The 22,083-nt window shown below is 36.8% G+C and overlaps 1 protein-coding gene across 1 annotated transcript in view; it reads right to left on the minus strand.

The window, feature by feature from the left end:
* Positions 1–22,083, minus strand: part of LOC106464410 (zinc finger protein 721-like) — an 83,296-nt gene that overhangs the window by 47,097 nt on the left and 14,116 nt on the right. The window contains exons 3-4 of the mRNA XM_022392105.1: positions 21,376–21,553; positions 16,073–17,753 (exon numbers count right to left, since the gene is read on the minus strand). Coding sequence (XP_022247813.1) covers positions 16,073–17,753; positions 21,376–21,553 — 1,859 coding nt within the window. The remainder of the gene's footprint in view (positions 1–16,072; positions 17,754–21,375; positions 21,554–22,083) is intronic.

Consider the following 22,083-nt stretch of genomic DNA (forward strand, 5'->3'; position numbering starts at 1 on the left):
ATATACTGCTTTCTGCTTCTCTGTCCATCCATTCATTTCTGCCAGGAGCTCAAATTGTGTTCTATATGCTTCCCACAGTGCCTTCCCATCGAATTTCTGTGGCTTCCTTCATATTAGATCACCCCTATTGCTGACATTCATATCTGGGATGTGACTTCTAACAGGACTGAAGATGTCTGCATTAGGGTTTAGCTGCAGGGTCTGGAAGGGGCTTCACATTGTCTGGGGCTGATTAAGTCAATGGTTAATGTATCCTCCTTGTGTAAAATACAATAGATCATCCTTTAATGTATTTAATTCGCTTTGAAATTTACTAATGTTTTCCATTTGTACTTCTTGCCACTGTTGTTGACTTTCCTGCAACTGTTGGAGACTTTCTTCCTGTTTCCTTTCTTGTTCTAGTTGCCACTGCTGTAATCTCTCTTCTTGTTTCTTTTTCCTACAACTGCTGTAATCTCTCTGCTTGTTTCTTTTCTTTTTCCCCCAACAACTGCTGTAATCTCTCTTCTTGTTTATTTTCTTTTTCCTCCAACAATTGCTGTAATCTCTCTTCTTGTTTCTTTTCTTTTTCCTCCAACAACTGTTGTAATCTCTCTTCTTGTTTATTTTGTTGTTCGAGCTGCCACTGTTACAGGTTTTCTTGCAACTGCTGTTGTCTCTCTTCTTGTTTCTTTTCTCGTTCTTCTTGTTTCTTTTGCTGTTATTGTATGGCTGCCATCAAATCTGCTAAGCTGTAGTTTGATTTTCCGCCTCTCATTTCCACCTTCTTTTTTTTTTTCTTTTCTGTCCCACTCTCTGACACCAATTTGTTACGTATCTGGTCGTTAGTTAATTTCCCGTAAAAATTCTTTCCGAAGAAACTTTACCGATACAAGTCCTTTCTTAAATAAAACTGGTTTATTCTTTCTGAATACAAGTTTGCAATACACTTAATTTCCACAGTCACACTATAACAAATGATATAATTCACAATGAACGACTCACATGCTTGACTCAGCAGTACGTCTCTCTCTCTGTCTGTAGTTCAATTACCTTGTTGCCGTCACTTCTTGGCAGCTTATATACAAGAATACCGCATATCTAGTAACCTCTCGAGGCTTCAACAAGGGACATGAACGTTCTAGAAGCGCAAGATGTGTTACTAGCATCACGTGACCTCCGCTGTCGTAACAGTATTTAAAATTTTCGGAGTGAAAAGGAAGTTTGAGAAATGTATAATAAAAACAATTATTTGGATGACTAGGAAAAATATCAGATTGTTAAAAAAAGATTTGGAATATGAGTTAACACTATTTATTATATAAAAGTATGAGAAAAACTTTTAAAGAGACACATTCAAAATAAGCTGAAATGCTTTATTATTCCATATTAGTTATTACTACTATTAGAACCAGGACTAGGAGCATCAGTTCAGGGCTGAATTTGAAATGAAATACATGTAATGGGAGTAACCGAAGTTTGGTAACATTTGGAGAGATTTCATGCTATTAGGAATTATTTTGACATTCCAGATTATAAGTTATTTAACAGTGATATACTATTTTAAAACAAGGGTGGGGTGAGTATGTTGGGAACAAAGACAAAAAATTGTAGTGAAGTGGTTGGATGAACTTGATTCTATATGGATTACAATTTGGGGTTTCAAGGTTAAAAAGCTTGTAATTGACAAGTGTTATTGCATACCTGATCAGACAGATGATGACATAGAAATTGTTTATTGAAGGGATTAGAATTGTAACTAAAGTGGATACTAAGGCCAAAAGTTCCAAACTTAGTTGAAGGGGTGGGGGTGATGGCAAAAAAAGCTAAGTCCGTCTAATGTAGTTGTTAATATGAATATATAGAGTACATGTGCACTAAGTGGGGAGTGACCTCTTCTGCCCTGTATGCTAGGTGCTTATTATTGAGACAATAATTGTGCATGACAAATCTTAGACAGACTGATTCAGAAGTCAAAGGAGAGAGGTTTCCTGAAGTAATTCAAGATGGTTTTCTATACCTAATCATGCTATCCAAACTATCATGTCTGCACCTTAATTTCTTAAGTAATTTTTCAAAGTAATATTGTACATCTTTATTACTGTAATCAACCTTCGCTTTACCTCCTATTAGTTTATAAGTTCTCACTTTAGTTAATTCAAACTGCATAAGCATTCTTTATACATATATATAGTATAGCATTACTTTCTGTAAGTTTTGTTATCATATTTACCAGTGGTTATGCTAATGTTTTTGTATATGTATTCTAAAATACATGTACAAAAAAAATTTCATCCTCTCTTTCAGGAGTTTCATTCCAATACTTAGCTAGCTTCTTTGTATAAAATGATTGGAGTTTTATCAAGATGAACACTTCATCATATAAACATGACTAGATCTTCTTCAAAGTTGATAATAACTTGCATAGTTTGTACTAGAAAGAAAAAATAATGTCTGATTAAATTTTTTTTTAACTTGTTGAATTGTTTTCATAAAAATGATATTGTCATTTTTTAATCAGTTTTGTATTGTAATAATTTCAATAATAATTCAAAATAAAATTCTGTCAAGTTTAATTCATACAATTTGTAGAACTGGTTTTAAAATATTTTTTCAGTTCTTAGTACTTAAATTGATTTTTTAATTTAAATAAAAAGTATATACTGAGCAGTGAGGTTTGGATTGTATCAGTTCTAGAACTTGTTTCAAAATCAATATAAAACAAAATTATTGGAATTAAATTACAAAATGAGTAACATTGTATCATCTTGTATTTTTATTTTCAGTCATATTTAGCCAAAAAATCAGTTTAAAATAAAGATTAGTAAGTGAAAATATGAAAGTTTAAGAGTATAAAAAAACAACAACAACAGAAATTAAACAGTTGTAATAATTTGAAGGTGCACAAGCCCTTTGACCTTCTAATTTTAAAGTCCATTTATAACTAAAACACCTTCCTTCTATGTTTACTAACTAAATAGGAAAAGTTTTAGAATAATTTTCGGTAAGGAGACCGCAGTGACAAAAACAAAACAAGGCGTGGGTATTTTGTAAAACAAAATAAGCAGATTAGCCATGTGGCTATATAGAAATTCGTTTAAGTCAACGATAAGTAAGGTAGTTAATTATTCTGTAAGAGTTTATTGGAAAATATCTTCCATGTTATCAAGCACTTTAAAGAGCACTATGACCTTGTGTCTGAAATTAAGCTATTATGCACACTTAGTCATAAATTGTATATAACTGCAGTAGTGAAGATATAGATTGGTGAAACTAGATACTATATAAATATTTAGTGAATTAGTTCTTAGTTTCATGCAATTTGGTTAAGGGTTCCAGTCTCAGAAAGAAAAAGTCCAGGAGTATAAGTAATCCCCTTCTAGCTTGGAAATGTTTAAGATGCATCTTATTTTATTATTGCTTTTTTTCCCCATTTTTATTCATCCTGTGAACACGCAATATTTTTCTCCATTCAGTTTTTTTCTTCCCATTAATAGAACACTGATTCACCATTGTTGTTACCTTCTTAGTTTCATTCTTATTATTGTGATATTTCTTACTTGAATATTCCATCTACTGCAATTGTTAGGAGTTAACTTTATATTGAAATGTTTCTATATTAAGAAAATACTTGTACCGTACACTAGGGAACATATTCAAGAGGTAAAAGTTAGCAAAATGAATAAATATTTACATTCACATTGCTTCGTTTGAAATAGCTTGTTGAACATTTTGATGGCTACAAATGGAAAAATTAGTTTTAGATAAACGTTTGGGAATCAGTTATAATAGTGGCAAAGTGAACTGAATGTTGGAAAACATTAATCAGCTTATAAATACATGTTTTCAGGTATCTGCTCTACTATCATGTAAAACCAAAATGGACTCACTCAAAGAAACCCACCACCTAAAAACGTTCAAAGCCCTTTTTTATCTATGTCTACCACGGCCCGTTGTCTTTATATCGTCAGTTAAAATATTTTTAAAGTGTGGACATCACTAAAAAATAAATGTGTTTTTACATACTGTTCTCTCACAGCTCAAAATTGCTACAATGCCACTCTAAACAACCCACCAACTAAAATCTCTATCCTGCCATAATTGTGGACATCACACAAAAAAAACTTTTTTTTTTTTACACTTCTGCTCTCCCACTACCAAAAACCTTTACTCTGCCACTCTGAGTACACAGCAGCCTCAAAGTTAATTCTAAACTCTTTCCACTAATTATATTTGATTAATATCCACCACAGTGAGAAAACTGTGAATATCTAGACACTTCATAAAAATACACAGTTTTCAAACTTCTACTTTCCCACTGCAGGAAATTACCATTGTGCCTCTCTCACCAACCCACCACATTAAAAGTTTATTCAAAGCTCCTTTAATCCATCACCACCACGACCCTTCACTATGTGTCCTTATGGTAAAAAAAAAAGCATTGGGGCAAAACACCAAAATATAAATGTTTTTTTAATTTCTGCTCTCTGAAAGCCCAAAATTGCTATTATGCAACCCACCACCTAAAAGCTTTTTCAAAGTTCTTTTCATTTATGTTCACCATGACACCTTGTGAAAGTTTTCTTATCGTACAAAAAAAATGCAAATATGTGGACAATACAAAATAATACTTTTTAAAAACCTCTGCTCTCTCACAACCAAAATTATCCACCAAGTTACCCTTAAGTACAAAGCTCTTTTCATTGATATAAATCATGACCCATGATGAGAAAACTGCAACAAAGTGAATGCTCCACACAAAAAAAAAATTCATGTTTGTAGCATCTGCTTTCCCACTGCCCAAAATTGCCATTCACTGGGCAGACTTCTTGTTTGGCCAAAGGTTAAGGACAGTCTTATACTACTGCAATCTTCACAGGACCAGTAAAGACTCCATCTCTACTCATATCCAAAAAATTACACCTTCATTTACATGAGAGTACAATTTCTTAGTTTCAAATTCAAACCTCAGGTTTTCAGCTATTGATGTATGGTCAAATGCCAAGACATCTTTGGTATAGAACAGGCATCTTTCCCATTGCAACACCTTCAATGTAAGCCCCATTAGCATCTTGAAAGTGGCTAGTGCTTTACACAGGCCAAATGTATAGACTTAAAACTCATTCATACCATTGAGATTGCTGAAAGCGATCTAAAGTCTACTCTCATCGTCCAATTCGATTTGCCAGAAACAGATGCAGGTTTAAAATGTTAATCCAATGGGCTCCTTCCAATGCATTAACACAAGTTGTCACGTTCACTTATATTAAATCTTGGCATACCTTACTTCATCCTGATAATCACTACTTGAGATTATTGTGCAGTATGTGGAGGCTGTGCTGGGTAAACCCCTAGTACTCTAGGGGTGTCTGTGTAGTAGTATTTTTTAATCAGATGTGTGTCACCTGTATCTATGTGATAGCGAGTTACTGTTGTCCAACAGATTGACAAAGCAAGACAGATCTTGTGCAACACAAGTTCGAGACCATGACTAGAGATTCAGCCATGATGAAGCATTACCAGCATGAACGCCTACAGGAAGGGGCAGGGGGGTGGGGGTCAAAAAGAAAAAAATTACTATATATGTAAAAGTATTCTTCTATGTTATTGTAAATTTATAAGGTATTTGTATTTTGATTTCATAATTTTTTCTAACTTGAGTTACTTGACCCCCGTAATTTTTTTCTGCGGGCACCCTTGCCTACCAGATATGCCCTATGCAATGAGAGACCTGATCAAGCAGGAGGTTTAGGTAATGTTAGAAGCTGGAATCATTGAACCTTTGAATTCAGCTTACTGTTCACCAGCAGTAATTGTGATGAAGATGGACAGCTCAAACTGTTTCTGCATAGATTTCCAGAAGCTGAACCTCATGTTGAAGTGCAACTCCAAACCTACGGAAAACCAGAGGCTATCATAGCAAAACTTGATGGGGCCTAGTTCTTTATCTAAAACAACCTCAGTAAAGGTTATTGACAGATCCCAATGGAGACAGAGTCTAAAGATAAGACAGCTCTCTGTCACCAGACAGATGCTACTTGTTTAAGAAGATGCTGTTTGGGTTAGTCAAGTCAGCAGTGACATTCAACCACAAGATGAGGAAGATGTTGCACAAACCAACCAACATCTAGTATTATGTGGACAACATTCTGACCCACACTGATGGGAAGATGACCTGAAGAAACTCACAGAGCTGTTCAAGAGTGAGGGCAGCACGTCTGACCATCTAAGTGGTACATTGGTTATGCTGTGCTGGATTTTGTTGGACACAAGGTGGATGACTGACAAGTAGCCGTGGAAGAGGATAAGCTAACCCACATAAAAGATGCACCAGCTCCAAATGAACAAGCAATAAGTCAGATCCTTCCAGGGGTTAGCGGGATACCATAGGAAGTTCATCCCAAATTACACTGAAGTCATTGCACCACTGACCGACCTGACCAACGAAGGCCAACCCAACAAGGTGAAGCAGATGGTATTCCAGAAGTTGAAGAATATGTTAGGAAGTTTGCCAATCCTTTGAATTCCAGACTTCAACAAACTGTTCATTGTTCAGGCCGCTGCATCAGACATTGGAATTAGAGCAGTACTTCTGCAAGAACATACCAAAAGACTGTTTTCCATAATGCATGTTGGTAGAAAGCTGTTGAGTAGTGAGAAATACTCTGTGTTTGAATGAGAGTGTCTAACCACTACATTTGCCATCTGGAAATTCTAGAACTACCTCTACAGGAAGGAGTTCATCATCCAGACAGACCATCAGTCCCTTGCATACATCCAAAAGTGCAAAACTGACAGTGTGAGGATCATGAGGTGGGCATTGTACCTCCAGAACTACCGGTTCTACTTTGAAGCCACTAAGTGAACCACAAATGTTGGTGAAGATTGTATGAGTAGACTTTGTCTATGAACTGAAAACAGTCTTTGTATATAGTATACAAAATATTTTAAATATTTTTCTTGAAGAGGGGTTTATTGTTAGGCATACACAACTGTTTAAATGTTTAAACAACTCTATTCAATTATGAACTATTTCCATTTAAGTATAGCATGAGTGTTAAATTTAGTTATTTTTAGATGCGATAGTTTATCACAAGTTTGTTTATGTCACTGTTTACAAATCATATGTTGTTTAGTTCATTTATTGTGGATAGGGACTTGTATTATTGCATCATGTTACTATAACCTGCTAAGATTTACTTATTTTTTTAATTGAATATTGTGGCATCATAATATCTCATTGTATGTAGGATGTTCTTGGCCTCTGTCAGGCTATAAATACGTGTACAAAATGTAGTTAGATATAGATAGATAACAGGTCTAGACTGCATGATTGTGAGTTTAGCCATAAAGAGCTTATTATGGTGGTTTTTATAGTGAAATTATTACAGATTGTATTGCAATAGCAGAGTAGAGAAGAATAATTTGTCTAGTCACGTGTTCTAAAGTAACTGCCAGTGTGAACTTTGATGAAAAAGACAATTATTTAAAGCTCTGGATACAAATGTGATAACCAACAGTGTAACAAACATTTGTACATACATTTGACTTGTTTTAATATATTATTTTAAAACAAGTGAAATGTGTGCTGTTTTTATAGTCACAGACACCTACTGTAAAAAATACTGTGCGTGCATACATAAAACCTGACAATTGGCTGAAATGGTGGTTTCAATCAGAATGCCTAATATACTGTGAGATAATTATTGTTCTGGCACCTATTGTATCAACCAGAAACTCTCTCTTGCATCTGCACCATTTCAGGCACATACTAAGCACAGCACAGCTCATAAAGAACTGAGCTGACCACCAAAACTTTAGCCCAAGTTGTCTGTTACCCTTCCCCAAGCCAGTGGGCATACCTGATTTGGGCTGCATTATTTTTCTGGAACTGAAGCAGCAGCAGACACTGCTTGTGCTTTACTCTCCTGCACCTGCTATGCTTTAGGTCAAAATCAATAGTTTTGCCTACCTTATTTCATTGCAAGGTATGGGTAGTTCACTTTAAAATGATCCAAATGTCCATACACAAAGCAGATGCTTTGGTCCTCTCTTTCAGAGTGACTTATGGGTGAAGGCATCATTGGCATAAGTTGCAACACAAAGATCATGGGAGGACCAGGGAAGCCTTTCTCACCATCTATAAACCAGAGTGGTTATGTTGCACTGCAAAATGTGTTAGCTGTTGGTTTAACCATGGCATAAGTTGTGCTCAGCATGGTGCAAGCACTTGAGTATGGTGGCCTTTCCAAGATCTAGCCACAGCAGCTGTTACTGCATGCTTTTTCTTCTACTGTGACTTGGTACAGATTACCTGAATCACCTCAAGGAATGTTTTTTACAAGGGTATTCACTTAATCTGCCAAAGGCATTGTTGGGTATGCCTAATTTTGCAAATGGTGCACATTATCTGCATTAGCAGTTTTTGGTGACACCTCTCTTTTGAGTCTTGAACTTGGCTTGATTTTTCAAAGTGATCAAAATATTGGTTCCTGAGGCCATTCATTATAAGCTGTAACCTGTCCAAAATGCTTCATGAAATGGCCCAGTTCCTGTTTACCCATTCCAATAGAAGATCTGTTTTGTTTCACTAACAGGGACCTGTGATTGTGACAAAACCTTTCACCTATGGAGACGAACAACAGGCTGAGACATCTTAAACATTAAGGTACAGAGTAGTGAGTATTCACAGTGACCTCTACACTCACAAAAAGCATTAGCTTCCCTTCGATGGCAAAATAACAAATTACTGTAGGCTGCTTTCTCACTGCTTATGTGCAACCCAGGCTTCTCCATAACATATGGTAATCATTGCAGGATATGCCCCATTCTAGAGAAGCTCATAACTACTCTATGTATCACAACTTCAACAGTTGGTGCTTGTTGCCTCATTTGGTGGTGAAAAAGCTCAGTCTGGTGGCTTTTACCAGAGCTACTGTTGGGTTTACTTTAAATGGGGATTGCCTGAGAATCCTGTACAGACTGCCCCATACAGTCTCAAACTCACCAGATGCCATTCTATCTCCATTGCTCTTAGTCATCCATGCTTCCTTCACTCTGAGATTGTTAGGTATAACACTTGATTTGCTATTCTGGGTGCATCAGATGTTGGCTAATTTTCCTGAGTCTGTGGCTGTGGAGAGATTTGAAGCCACGGACCTTCACAGCATTGGTGAAAGTCTGACTTCCAGGAGGAGTCATCTATACCTGACAACTATCTTTCCTCAGTGACTAACTCACCCTTATGGTTGTGAATATGTCTACTCATGGAAAATTACATTCCTTAAAAGAAAAGCATTCCTTGAAATTCAATATCACAAGAGTTAAAGTCACAGGCAATACACACATAAGAAGGAAATAGAAAATTCCACAATATAATTCTATGGCTATACCAAAATGTTATCATTCCTGCCTAATCTGTGGTATTCTTAAGTAAAAGTTATGTTCTCCAAGAGTGAATAAGGTAAGTCTACTATATAACACAGATTCAATCAAGAAATATTACAAGGTTTGAATATTCCTGAAACTAAGTTCATAAGGCATAAAGAGTTGGACACAAGTATACAAAATCACAATGAGCAAGTTCTCAAAACACAGTGAGCATTTAGTTTATAACATAAGCATCACATGCTGTATGATAATAAATGATCAGAAGTTAACATTTTCCTAAACTGAAAATGTATTTCTCATAGATACTTACCACTTCTCACAAAAAGCTTTCTCGACTTGTATTGCCCTCTATCAGTGCAAATGTCCGCTAGCTATTATTACTGCATACTAATGTGCAAATGATCATGCAGCAACCCTCCACCAATAGGAGTGTGAAACTACCCCTATCATAACTAGCACCCTCTGCAATCATGCACATGTTAATCACTTCGAGATTGGTCATAACTAACCAAACCCATTCACACCATTAGTGGGAGAACTGGTGGGAAATGTGAAAGAACGTAAGTATCTAGCGAAAATACATTTTCAGTTTAGGAAAATGTTAAATTCCAATATGATATCTTACATCTTCTCACAAAAAGCTTGAATCCCACACTGAATTGGTGGAGGGCTGGTGATAAGGTGATTCCCTTTTAAGAAGTGCTCAAAGGTAGACCATGAGGTGTTATAAGGAATTAAAAATAACACCCCAGTGGAAGATCACAACACTTCTGCACCAGGTATACTTATTGCCCATTAGTAATGTGTCCCCAAAAAGTAAAGGGTGGTAACTTGGAAGGGTCCCTAAAAAATACAGAAATAATAGACCTGCTGGTAGAGTGGCTAGGGTGTGTGACATACTGTAAATGAGAGTTTAACCTCAACCAACACCTGGCAACATGTGGAACTGTATATCAGGTCTGCAGTAGGAAGATGGCCCTCTACCTTTCACCTCATAAACGAGTACCAGAAGGGAATAGGAGCTCTTGTACTCAAAACCTGTCTCTGCATGTGTGCACCTCCAACACAACCAACATCTGGAAGATGGTAGGAAGAAGGAGAGCCCAGGTGGGTGTTCATTTCTGGTCCAAAACTTGGCAGCATTGAGAATTTGGTCATCCAGTCTGCATGAGTAGGAGGGTACCTAGCCTTACAAGCAAGAAGTCACGTCTCATCCAGCTACAACCAACACCAGATCCACCGAGAACTGACATTCAGTGGATGGTAGGAAGAGCGACTGCAAATTTGGGATTGCATCTCTAGTCCAAAACCTGGTGGCATTAGGAATTTATCATCCAGTCCACAGTAGGAAGAGGGTACCAGCCAAACATATGTGAGAACTTATGTGGCTGGATCATCTCTGACTAACACCCAATCCCCAGGAACCAACATCCAGAGGGTGGTAGTAAGGAGGATATTTCAGCTGGGGGGGGGGGCAAACTGTATCAGTTGTTATTTTATGGTGGAGTGCTACATCCAACACCTGGCAGCATCTGGAATTGTACATCAGGTCCATGGTGGGAAGGGCATCACATGATGTACAGCCACAGAATGCCACCAGCCTACTCTCAAACTGAGTGGTATTGTGTACACTCAGGGGGACATGCCTCCATGGCCCACCACCCCAACAGGTAGAAACTGGTAAGTGGCAAGGACTCCTATACTCCACTAGAAGGAGGAGAGAAATAGTGTATTGGAGAGTCCAGAAGACTACAGCACAGGAGACAGTGCAATGGGTGACCACAATACCCTATATTGAAAAGCAGAGTGATTACGTTGACAGAGTGCATCATCCAACACCTGGTGGCATCTAGAATTGTACATCAGGTACGTGGTAGGATGAGTGTCAAATGCCACAGATCATCAGAGATGGGTAGTGATCCCTGTCTGCTTTACTCATGTTAGTCCATGAGTGTACAGTTTGGGGATGAACATATTTATGAAGCAAAAAACTATGAGGTATACCTACTAGTGGTCTCATGGAATACCCCATCTCAATGGTGGGCATGATATGACCTGGTTATGTGATATGATAATATATTTGGAAAAACACAGAGATCACGTCGATGGAGTCAATCAACCAATATCTGTCTGCATCTGGAATAGTACATCAGGTCTGTGGTAAGAAGAGTCTCAATGTCACAGTCATCTAGCATATTCACAGGCCATACAGTACAGATTTAAAACTGTATACCTGGTCAAGCAACACTAGTGTAATCCAAGTATGCGATAAAGAACCCTAGAGATATATTCAGGAGGTGTGTGTGGGGGGGAGGGCTGTCCAAATCTAAGAGTAAATGATCACTGAAAATCTTATTAGGTCAATCATCATTGTTCTGATTGTAGCATGAAAGTGGTCAACTCCCGACAGACCAGAGCCGTCACTCCATGGTCCAAGAATCGTGGTGTCGACTCGTTAGACGTGGTCGGGCATTCTGCTGCCACAGTAAGAGCAGTCTTAACCCAAAACTGCAAGTGCATAAGTCCAGAAATTGAGAGAGGAAATGAAATAAAATAAATCATAACTCTCCCAGATACAGAACAAAAACAACAAATTAAGTGAAGGAGAAATTCACAAAAGTAAAAACTTGTGGATAGATTAATTAAACCATGATTGAAAAACTTGTCTAATCAGTAGGACTGCTAATCGATAAGTGCTTAACATGTGCATGATTATAGAGGATGCTAGTTACGATAGGGGTAGTGTTGCACTCTTATTGGTGGAGGGTTGCTGCATGATCATTTGCATGTCAGTATAGAATAACAAGTGGGAGTAACAAGGCTAGTGGCGAGTGAAAATTTGCACCGATAAATGGCAGTACAAGTGAGAAAGCTTTGTATGAGCAGAAGCAAGGTATCGTATCAGAACACCTACACAAAATAAACCCTTTTACATGAATACCAAAGTTACATTCAAATTGAATATGTATTCAAAATATAGTTACCTGATGGCAAGAATGAGGTCCAGCTCCCATCACCTCAACTCCATTAGCAGACCCTTCAAAGCAGTAGATGAACATTGAATGGCAGCAGGATTGGCATGGATGATGTGATGAATCTATCTTATGCTCTTTAGGTTTAGACCACATCCATTCATAGCTGGTAGACCTCCTCTTCTAGCTGGAAAAGTAGTGCATTTCTCATGTGCAACTGGTTCACCTCTTAATTGCAGAAAGCCCAGGCCTCTGTCCATTTTGAAGCCATTTTCTAGCAATACTGCTTCATCATCTGGATCAGTCACAGTGTGAGTTTTACAGCAATGGTGGTAGGTTCATAGGTAGTCTTGGAAGGCAATAGCTCATCTGTTATTAAGGTGGAAGCTCCCTCATTCATCTCAAATGTCCTGCCGATCAATGATGATGATGTCACAGTTGGCTTAGGACTTTACTGAATGGTATGCTTTGAATTTTCAGCCAGTAGTAGTGGCAAATAGAGTTTCTGCCATTTCATGATGGTCACATTTGCTTGGCTCTAAAATTGTTCCATAGTTCAGTTGGATCTCGAGAGAACTTTAGCACCAGGAATGTTTTTCTAAGCTTCAAGATTTAGTGGTCCTGTCATAAGTGGCTGCACATTTTATTATGTTTGTGCAAAGGGATTGGGCATCTGCTGACAGGACACATGATGGGTGGTTTTCAATATCTGGGAAATTGCTTTGACTCCTTTGCTGAAATTGGGATGGATGTTGGAAGCACCTTCAGTATTTTAGTTGCCTGAAGGCTCAGTTCTGTCACTGACATGGAATATCCTGGCTTCTCCAGTGCTGGTATGTCCAAGGTCAGTTTGGCATTGATTTGTTGATCTGTGGTTGATAAAGAATTCAGGGCAAGCCCGAATTACCAACACAGCAAGGTTCTGCACATCATATGTATTGGCCAGCAATATGTCTTCATCCATGGGCTCTATCAGAAAGCTCAAGATGTAATTAAGGTCTTTGAAAAAATAGTCTTGAGCAAATTGTTTCTTATCAGAATGGCCTTCCATCATGCAGTGTTCAATTCATAGGTTTAATAAAATACAAGCAGCTAGATTCACTCATCATGTAATGCACTCTGTGGTGCACAAAAAACAAGAAGTCTTAATGCCAATCCTATCACATAATCGGCCCAACTATTGTTAATTCTATAATGTGCTACTTACATCACATCTCAATATCATTCAATGGCTAGAAGAGCAAGGAACACCACTTATTTTCAGTCATGAGTGTATAAAGATCACTGACTGTCCTAACTGTTAATAACAAGGCAGTAACCATACACTATTGTGCAAACATGGCATTTCACATTACCACTTGGGGCTCAAAAAGCATATGACTGTTCTAGCTTTGATGGTTGAGCATTAACTTTACAATGTAATGCATAAACTATGCTTTCAATATTACTTGATAGTTTGGAGATCGAGGGTCATGACACCCTTTTGACTATCTGACTGTTATAACTTTGATGATCAATCCATCCTACTCATTTCAACTGAGAAGCCAATGTTGGTGTTTCATCTGATGTTTAAAGTTTGTAGCTGCTTTTTATTCCCAGCAACTCCTTATCTGGTTTATCAAAGACTGTCAGATAAGTCTGCATCTTCCTTTCCCTCATTAGGTAGATCGGAAAGATTGAAGACAGTACTTGTTTTTCATATACGTATTTAATTGTGATGACAGTGTGGAGAGAATGTTTATGCTTCATTATCAGATAAGAAAATATCCATCCCTTAAGAATCCATACATTTGCATAAGTACGATGTACATGTGTTAGTAGCTTCATGTTTTCGGTTTGGACTAAGCTAGGTAACTATTAGCAGATATTCTGTTATTCTGAGCTGTGTTAGTAGTGAAACATTGTTGGTTTAGACTAGACTAGGTGAACTGTAAGCAGATCTTTTGTTATCTTGAGTTGTGTTAGTAGTGAAACATTGTTGATTTGGTATAGACTAGGTGAACTATCAACAGTTCTTCCATTATCCTGAGTTGTTCATTTTGAGTTGGACTGAACAGAGTTGAAACTGATGTTGCAATCTATTGTAACATGATGCTAGATGTCAAATTTCTGTGTTGTTATTTTATACACATGGACATGTTGAGATATACATATACTGCAACTCTTTAACCACAGAGTAATTTGAGATAACAAAAAGTCTGCAAATAATTCACCATGGCTCTCTTAGATATATATCACTGAAAAACCTGAGAACTCATGAAATATCACTGTGTCTCTCTTCAAAATGTGATGATGCTATAACAACTAAACTTTATGATTGTTAATCGAGATGAAGATATTCAGCAATTACAGACCCAAGATTGTTTAATGACTGCTAAGCTAAAGTCAAATTTAAATAAATAAAAATTTACAGAAACTAGTAAATTGCTGGTTTGCTTACATGAATTCTTCAACTAAAGCTAACAGCAGTTTAGTTTGTTAGTTCTCTCCAGTAAAAATAAGATGGAATATAACATTGAATTTAAATCAGACAACTATCAGTAATGTTACATTTATGAGATTATCGGTTTTATTTTTCCAATATCATACGTTACAGACTCAAAGAAAATCACTGAGGTCAATTATACATTGTCAGGATTCAGAAAATTTTTTTTTAAACTAGAAACTTATCAGAAAACAGATAATTACTGATAACAAATGTACGCAATCATTGAATTTTATTCTATACTGAGAATCTTAAACTAATTATTTGTAGAATTAAGTCAGATATGCAAGAAACATTTTATAAAAAAAATAACAATAACAAAAGTTTAGCAGGTTATCATCACTTTGATGTTTGTATAATGTTAACATATTTATAAAAAATGATATACACAGACTTGCATTATTTCCATAAATTACAAAATACATATGAGAACAACACAAAACATCGATGTAGGTGACATAGTTTTTTGGTGGTTTGTCATCTAACAAAGCGGAATGAAAAATTAGAATATAGAAAATAGACGAATGTAACTTTCTCATGCTAAGTAGTAGAGTGTGACAAAAAATTGAGTAAAAATAAGGCAGTGCATATATATATATATATTAACTTTCAACTTCTCATTCAAAATTATCTTCATAATCCAAATTATATTTCAGACATTAAAATGAAATACACATTGAAAAAACTACTTTTAAAAACTACAAAAGTTGAACAATAAAACTGATGCATCCTGTAAACCTTACATGTTGTGAATAAGTGATCTGTTAGCATCAAAGAGTGAACCTAATTTTTTGTAAAACCTGTACAACTATTCTTTCTTAAGTAAAAAAACAGAGCTGAAAAAAAAACACATCCGCAAGTTTTTCTCAACTGTATGTTGAGAGCCATTACAAGTCTGAATTTCATACTTCACGTACTCTGTACATTAATACTTCTCAAAGTCCAAGACCCCATACAAATTCTAACAACCAATGTTTCAGGCCACTACACCTTCCTTGAATAGTTGTCTCCTCTACTATTATTCAGGTTTTTTGAGAAAATTATCTGTAACAGACATTATAAGTGTACATAGTTTACATTTCTATTGCTTGTCTTTATTCTGAACCCTCATGACTATTACTTCTAATTTCACAAACACACCACACAAATATAGGTTTCTCCTTACAATAAATCTACTTATACTAAGTTTTAAAACATACTGCAAAATATTTTAGTCCCACACTCACAGCTCTAGTCTCTTCCCTAGTGCGTCTTTTCATGTGTTCTTAAGACATGTTTTCTTAAACTGTTATTACTTATAAATTCTTTGCCACATATTACACAGCTGTATGGTTTTTCCCCAGTGTGTATTCTTCCATGATCTTTTAAGTTACTACTCCTTTGAAATTTCTTGCCACACACTACACAACTGTATGGTTTTTCCATAGTATGTATACTCTCATGTTTCTTTAGGTCACTTTTACTCACAAAATCTTTCCCACATGATGAACAGATATACGGTTTCTCCCCTGTGTGTATTCTCTGATGTATTTTTAGGTTACTACTTATACGAAATTCTTTCCCACAGATTCCACAACTGTATGGTTTCTCTCCAGTATGAACTCTCTCATGTATTTTTAGGTCACCACTTCTTCCAAATTTTTTACCACACACTACACAACTATAGGGTTTCTCGCCAGTGTGTATCCTCTCATGTTTTTTCACTTCACTATTTGTTCCAAAGTCTTTGCCACACACTTCACAACGGTATGGTTTCTCCCCAGTATGCAATTTTTGGTGTATTTTTAGATGACTATTATTTCCAAATTCTTTCCCACAAGTTTCACAAGTGAATGGTTTCTCCCCAGTATGGACTCTCTGATGCATTTTCAGATCACCACTTCTTCCAAATTTTTTGCCACACACTACACAACTATAGGGTTTCTCACCAGTGTGTATCCTCTCATGTTTTTTCAGTTCACTGTTTGTTATGAAATCTTTGCCACACACTACACAGATGTATGGTTTCTCACCAGTGTGTATCTTTTGATGTATTTTCAGGCTACAACTTCTTCCAAATTCTTTGCCACACACTACACACCTGTATGGTTTCTCCCCAGTGTGTGATTTTTCATGTATTTTTAAGTTACTATTTATTCCAAATTCTTTTCCACAGATTCCACAACAATAAGGTTTCTCCCCAGTATGAACTCTGTGATGTATTTTTAAGTCACCACTTCTTCCAAATTTTTTGCCACACACTACACAACTGTAAGGTTTCTCTCCAGTGTGTATCCTTTCATGCTTTTTCACTTCACTATTTGTTCCAAATTCTTTACCACACACTACACAGCTATATGGCTTCTCTCCTGTGTGTATCCTCTGATGTATTTTTAGGTTACCAATTATTCCAAATCCTTTACCACACACTACACAACTGTATGGTTTCTCTCCAGTGTGTATTCTCTGATGTATTTTTAGGTTACTATTTTTTCCAAATTCTTTTCCACAAATTTCACATCTATATGGTTTCTCCCCAGTATGAATTCTCTCATGTATTTTCAGATCACCACTTCTTACAAACTTTTTTTCACACACTACACAACTATAGGGTTTCTCACCAGTGTGTATCCTCTCATGCTTTTTCATTTCACTATTCCTTCCAAATTCTTTTCCACAAACTATACAAATGTATGGTTTCTCCCCAGTATGAATTCTCTCATGTATTTTTAGGTCACTTCTTCTTCCAAATACTTTGCTACACACTACACATTTGTGTGGTTTCTGATAATGTTTTACTATATTTTCTCTTGAAGTACTTTTTCCAACCACATCACTAGTTTTTGATTTTTGAGACTTGCTGGTTTCTGTATGAAAATCTTCTTGTGTTAAAACACGATCACCAGGGAACTGATTTCCACAACCGTTGCTCATTTCTGTCTTTACATCTAGAAATCAGATTATTGATGCAATAAATATAATAAATAAAAACATTTTTTAAATATCACTATCTTTGAAAACAAATAAATACATGCAAAAAATTAACTTCTTTTTTTTAACAATCACAAATAATTACCTTCAATAATAGATTTTTACAGAAACTGGAATGCTACAAGAAAACATAACTACTATGAGATACAGGTAACTTTCCCATTGTGTTAACCTAGTGTTTTATAAAATAAGTTTTGTTCAGTAATAAAAAACAGTTAACACACTGATTATGAAAGTCCATTATAACTTAACATTTTCATTACCTGAACATATATTTTTGATACATACTCACTTTTGTACACAGAATAGCTTGGTTCCTCACACATCTGTCTACAAGATTGACGTGCCACTATACTTGAGCTAACTTTTACCTAAAAATCACAGGTTTAACACCAATAGGAGAGTGACACAACCTCCTTGCTCAGTAACTCCCCCTAAGCATTTCACCTGAAATAACTTCATTCTTAGACAAGGCAAGAAAAAAGTGCATCAGAAGTGGGGAAGATGGGCGAGAAGGTGTGCACAATTGAGTATTAATCGAAAATACATTTTCAAGTAAAGAAAATGTTAATGATCGAGACAATATCTCAGCTCTGCACACAGAATAGCTATGATCCCACAATGAAATGATGGATGGGCTGTTGCAAACAGTAAACATAGATAGTTTTCCTTTAAAAAGCACCCAAAGGAAAAGCCCATGAAATGTGACACCAGTGGCAGGGGCTCTGCTCTATAGGAGCACAACTGTGGGAAACTGTATCCTGTCTAGACCAGGGTATATTCTTTGCCTGGAAGGAGACAGAGAGAAAGCCAAAAGAGCCTAAAGTGTTGCAGGGATGGGCAGAATTATATCATTAGACCAATGGAGCCCAAACATTATCATGGAGGAGGTGATGCTTTAGCTATTATAGCATCCTGTACCAACAGCAGAGGAACTAAGTAAGGAGGGTTGGAGCAAAAAAAAGTATGGGCCAATGTGGTGAGAAAAAGAGAATAAACCTCTAAAAAACCCTCCTGAGGGTAATGAAGTGCCTCAGACATAAAAAGAAGTAACAAGAGGTAATGCACAGGAGGGTGTTGAAAAAGAGAAGAGGGTATGAAACCTGGTTAGTAGAAAAAGAAATAAAATTTAAGGGAAGCACCCCCTCCAAGTAGGCAAAAGAGATTTCAAAGACTGGGAATCAAGAAACGGAAATGAAGAATGGCCATAAGACAGGAAAAAAAAAGAGTCAAGCAGACAAGAAGGAGGAGGCATATTAGTATGAGTATGCAGGTGTTTGAGAAACAAGGCTGCGTGGAACCTAATATCAGGTGAAGGAGGGAAGACAGAGTAGCCTTGAGTATGGGTTTCATCTAGTAAAGCATGGGAGGAATCAAAAGGGGGAAAGAGAAAGAAAAGAACATACTTGCGAAATCATGTCAAGGAAGAAATAAGAAAGGTGAGAATTTTTCTCCACAGGTAAAGCTGTGACTGTTGGGGAAGATATCCTGTCAAAATCAACATCATCCTAATCATGTTCAAATTGAGGAGAAGGAGCATTGACCAAATGGACAGGAGGAGGAGGCCAGTGTGCATGAAGGAAATCACAACAATTCGAATAATAGCTATCATGACCTTTAAATACAATGAGTCCCCAGTAGCAACAAGAGACACGGGTCCCATGTTATGAATGCCGTCACTATCACAGGACAAAGCTAAAACTACCATTACTTGAGAATTCATAATGAGTAAGTAGGAAAAATAAATTTTCCTTAGTTATAAAAGAAACCATCACAAATCTCATATTGATTAATAATTCAAAGAACATATCTTAAGAGGGTCCCCAACTTTGCCCTCTTCTCCGAGAGTGGAGAAAACTCAACACTCTGTTCACCACCCCAGTGACTGGGAACTGGGTGTGGAAAGGACTACCGAGCTTCACTAGTAGAAGTAAGGGGGGAACATAAGCATTGGGAAGTCCTGAAGAACAGGTCTCCAGAAACATTGCAACAGGTGAACCACATTCCCTAATTTTTAAAAGCAAACTGATCTTGACTGATTCAGCTCTAAGATTAGCAGGGATTGGCAAAATCCCCTTTAGCTTTACTCATGATAGTCCATAAGTAGAGGTCCATTAGAAATATTGTAATATAATATCACCATCCAGAATTGCATCCAGATGGTCTTATGGAACACCTCATCTCAACAGAGCCCATTGCATCCAGGAACTGATATAAAGGTTGCTAGTGCAGAATTTAAATACAAGCATACCCAACTGGAGAACACTTGCCACTGAGTGGGATCCAAGAAAAAATCAATAGGGACCCCAAAATAGAAAGGAACAATAACTGTAAGTCAGATAACATGTTACTCACCACCCTGTTAAAATCTAGTAGATGTAGTCAACACAGCCACAGGGGAAAGATGAAGTATCTTCAAAGAGGAAAATGCCAGATCGTGAAGGTAATGAGATATGAACGTGCCAGGAGAAGTCCACATACCAGCCCATAAAGTGTCTCCGGAGAATAAAGACAGAAATGATTAAGAGAACCAATGGAATGAGGAGTGGAAGGAGGGGGCTTTGAGACATGAGGGGATGAACATGCAGAAGTACAAGTGGAAGTAGAATAGGGTCGAGCAGCTAAAGACAATAAAGAAGACTGCAAATGTGCTGTATCAACTCTGGCTTCTAAAGATTCTGGAATTCCAGCAAGTAAATAAGACCGAAGAAAAAGTGCTTCCCATACATCTTGAAGGGCAAAAGAAGGTAAGTGAATATCCTCCAAAAATGCATCACAACTCAAGAAGTCTCAGCAACAGACCAACCATGACACTAAGGCAAGTCCTAAAGAGGATAAACATGTCATAATAGTGACCAGTAAATGGCCCAGTTCCTCATCAAGTTGTTGAGGCAATTAGTGATTTACTTCAGACAAAAGTTGAAGGGAAGATAAGTATCTTAAAACAGCAGGAAGAGTCAAATGAATCAGCGAAAACTGCGACCTTTTAAGAGAGATAACAGGTTCAAACCTGTCACCCCATAGATCCAACCTTTGAGTGTTCAAATATATATCATCATGACGATGATACACCACAGCACGTTGTTCAGATAAACGAAGGGGGGCATAATGACACCATCATGTAATTGTGTTGCAAACTTATCTTCATGCACAGCAATATCAGGAGGAAGAAAAACTAAATAATCCCCTTGAGAACAATTGGACAACAAAGCAGGGGTAGACTCAAAAGCATCTCCAAAACTTGACGAACACGTGTAACTAACTGCAGAAAAAGGGGCAAAAGATGGCTGATCAGATGAGTCCTCAGCTCTAGTGAAAGAAGGGTAGGAAGCAGGGAGTCTAAATTCTCCCCAGAATATCTCATTTCAGAATGAAAATTCAAATCAACACCTCCTGGAGAGATACCCTTGGGCCGCATGAAGGACTAGATCTCACCCCAAATCAGGTCATGGACAGCTTCCACAGAGAGAAAGCCCAGTAAATATTTTGAAGTATTACTGAAACTTGACTAAAAGAAAATGTTTCTTCTAACCACCTACAATTAATTTTGTATTTTTTTTTAAAGAAATTTATACTTACCAGATGTACCTTCTAATCCAGAGTTGATCTTTTGCACATCATTTTCATTTTTCTCATTCATAACATCATCCTTCCAGCTATTTAGACCATTATCATCAACACTATCACTGAACTTAGAAATAATTTCATTTTGTTGCAAGTCATCCGATTGTCCAGTTTTCTCTCTGTCAAATGTGTTCTGAAATAGAAAAATTAATAAAAAATACCAACACTAAAGATGACATGTACCTACAAGTCTCCAGTTTACCAAATTTTAAATGTGATAATACATAACTAGCATTTTAAGTGGAGATTTTGTGTAATTGACCCTTAAGTAACATGATGATACTGATCATATTAAATTTTTTTATGTTACTAATATGTTATCAGGGGCTGTGTAACCAATGAAAAACACAGCTGCACACCTCCTAAAGTAACTTGGTGCATAATGTTAAAAAGATGCATTTAAAAAGCCAATGAGGTCCATATGAACCCCACATGTAATTCTAAAGTTAATAGGAGAGATCCAACTTCAACTACTGTTAAACCAAATACTTAAGTGTTAAACATCCCTTGTATGACTGATTCTAATGGTATAATTTTAAATTTCAAACATTTGCATACGTTTTCCCATTAAGATGGCATTACAACGAACAAAAAAGATGGTAATTTGATGGTGCCATATCTGGAGAATATGGTGGGTGGGGGAAGAACATCCCAACCCAACTC

The sequence above is a fragment of the Limulus polyphemus genome, unplaced genomic scaffold, assembly GCF_000517525.1.
Source record: "Limulus polyphemus unplaced genomic scaffold, Limulus_polyphemus-2.1.2 Scaffold1642, whole genome shotgun sequence".
Lineage (NCBI taxonomy): Eukaryota > Metazoa > Arthropoda > Merostomata > Xiphosura > Limulidae > Limulus > Limulus polyphemus.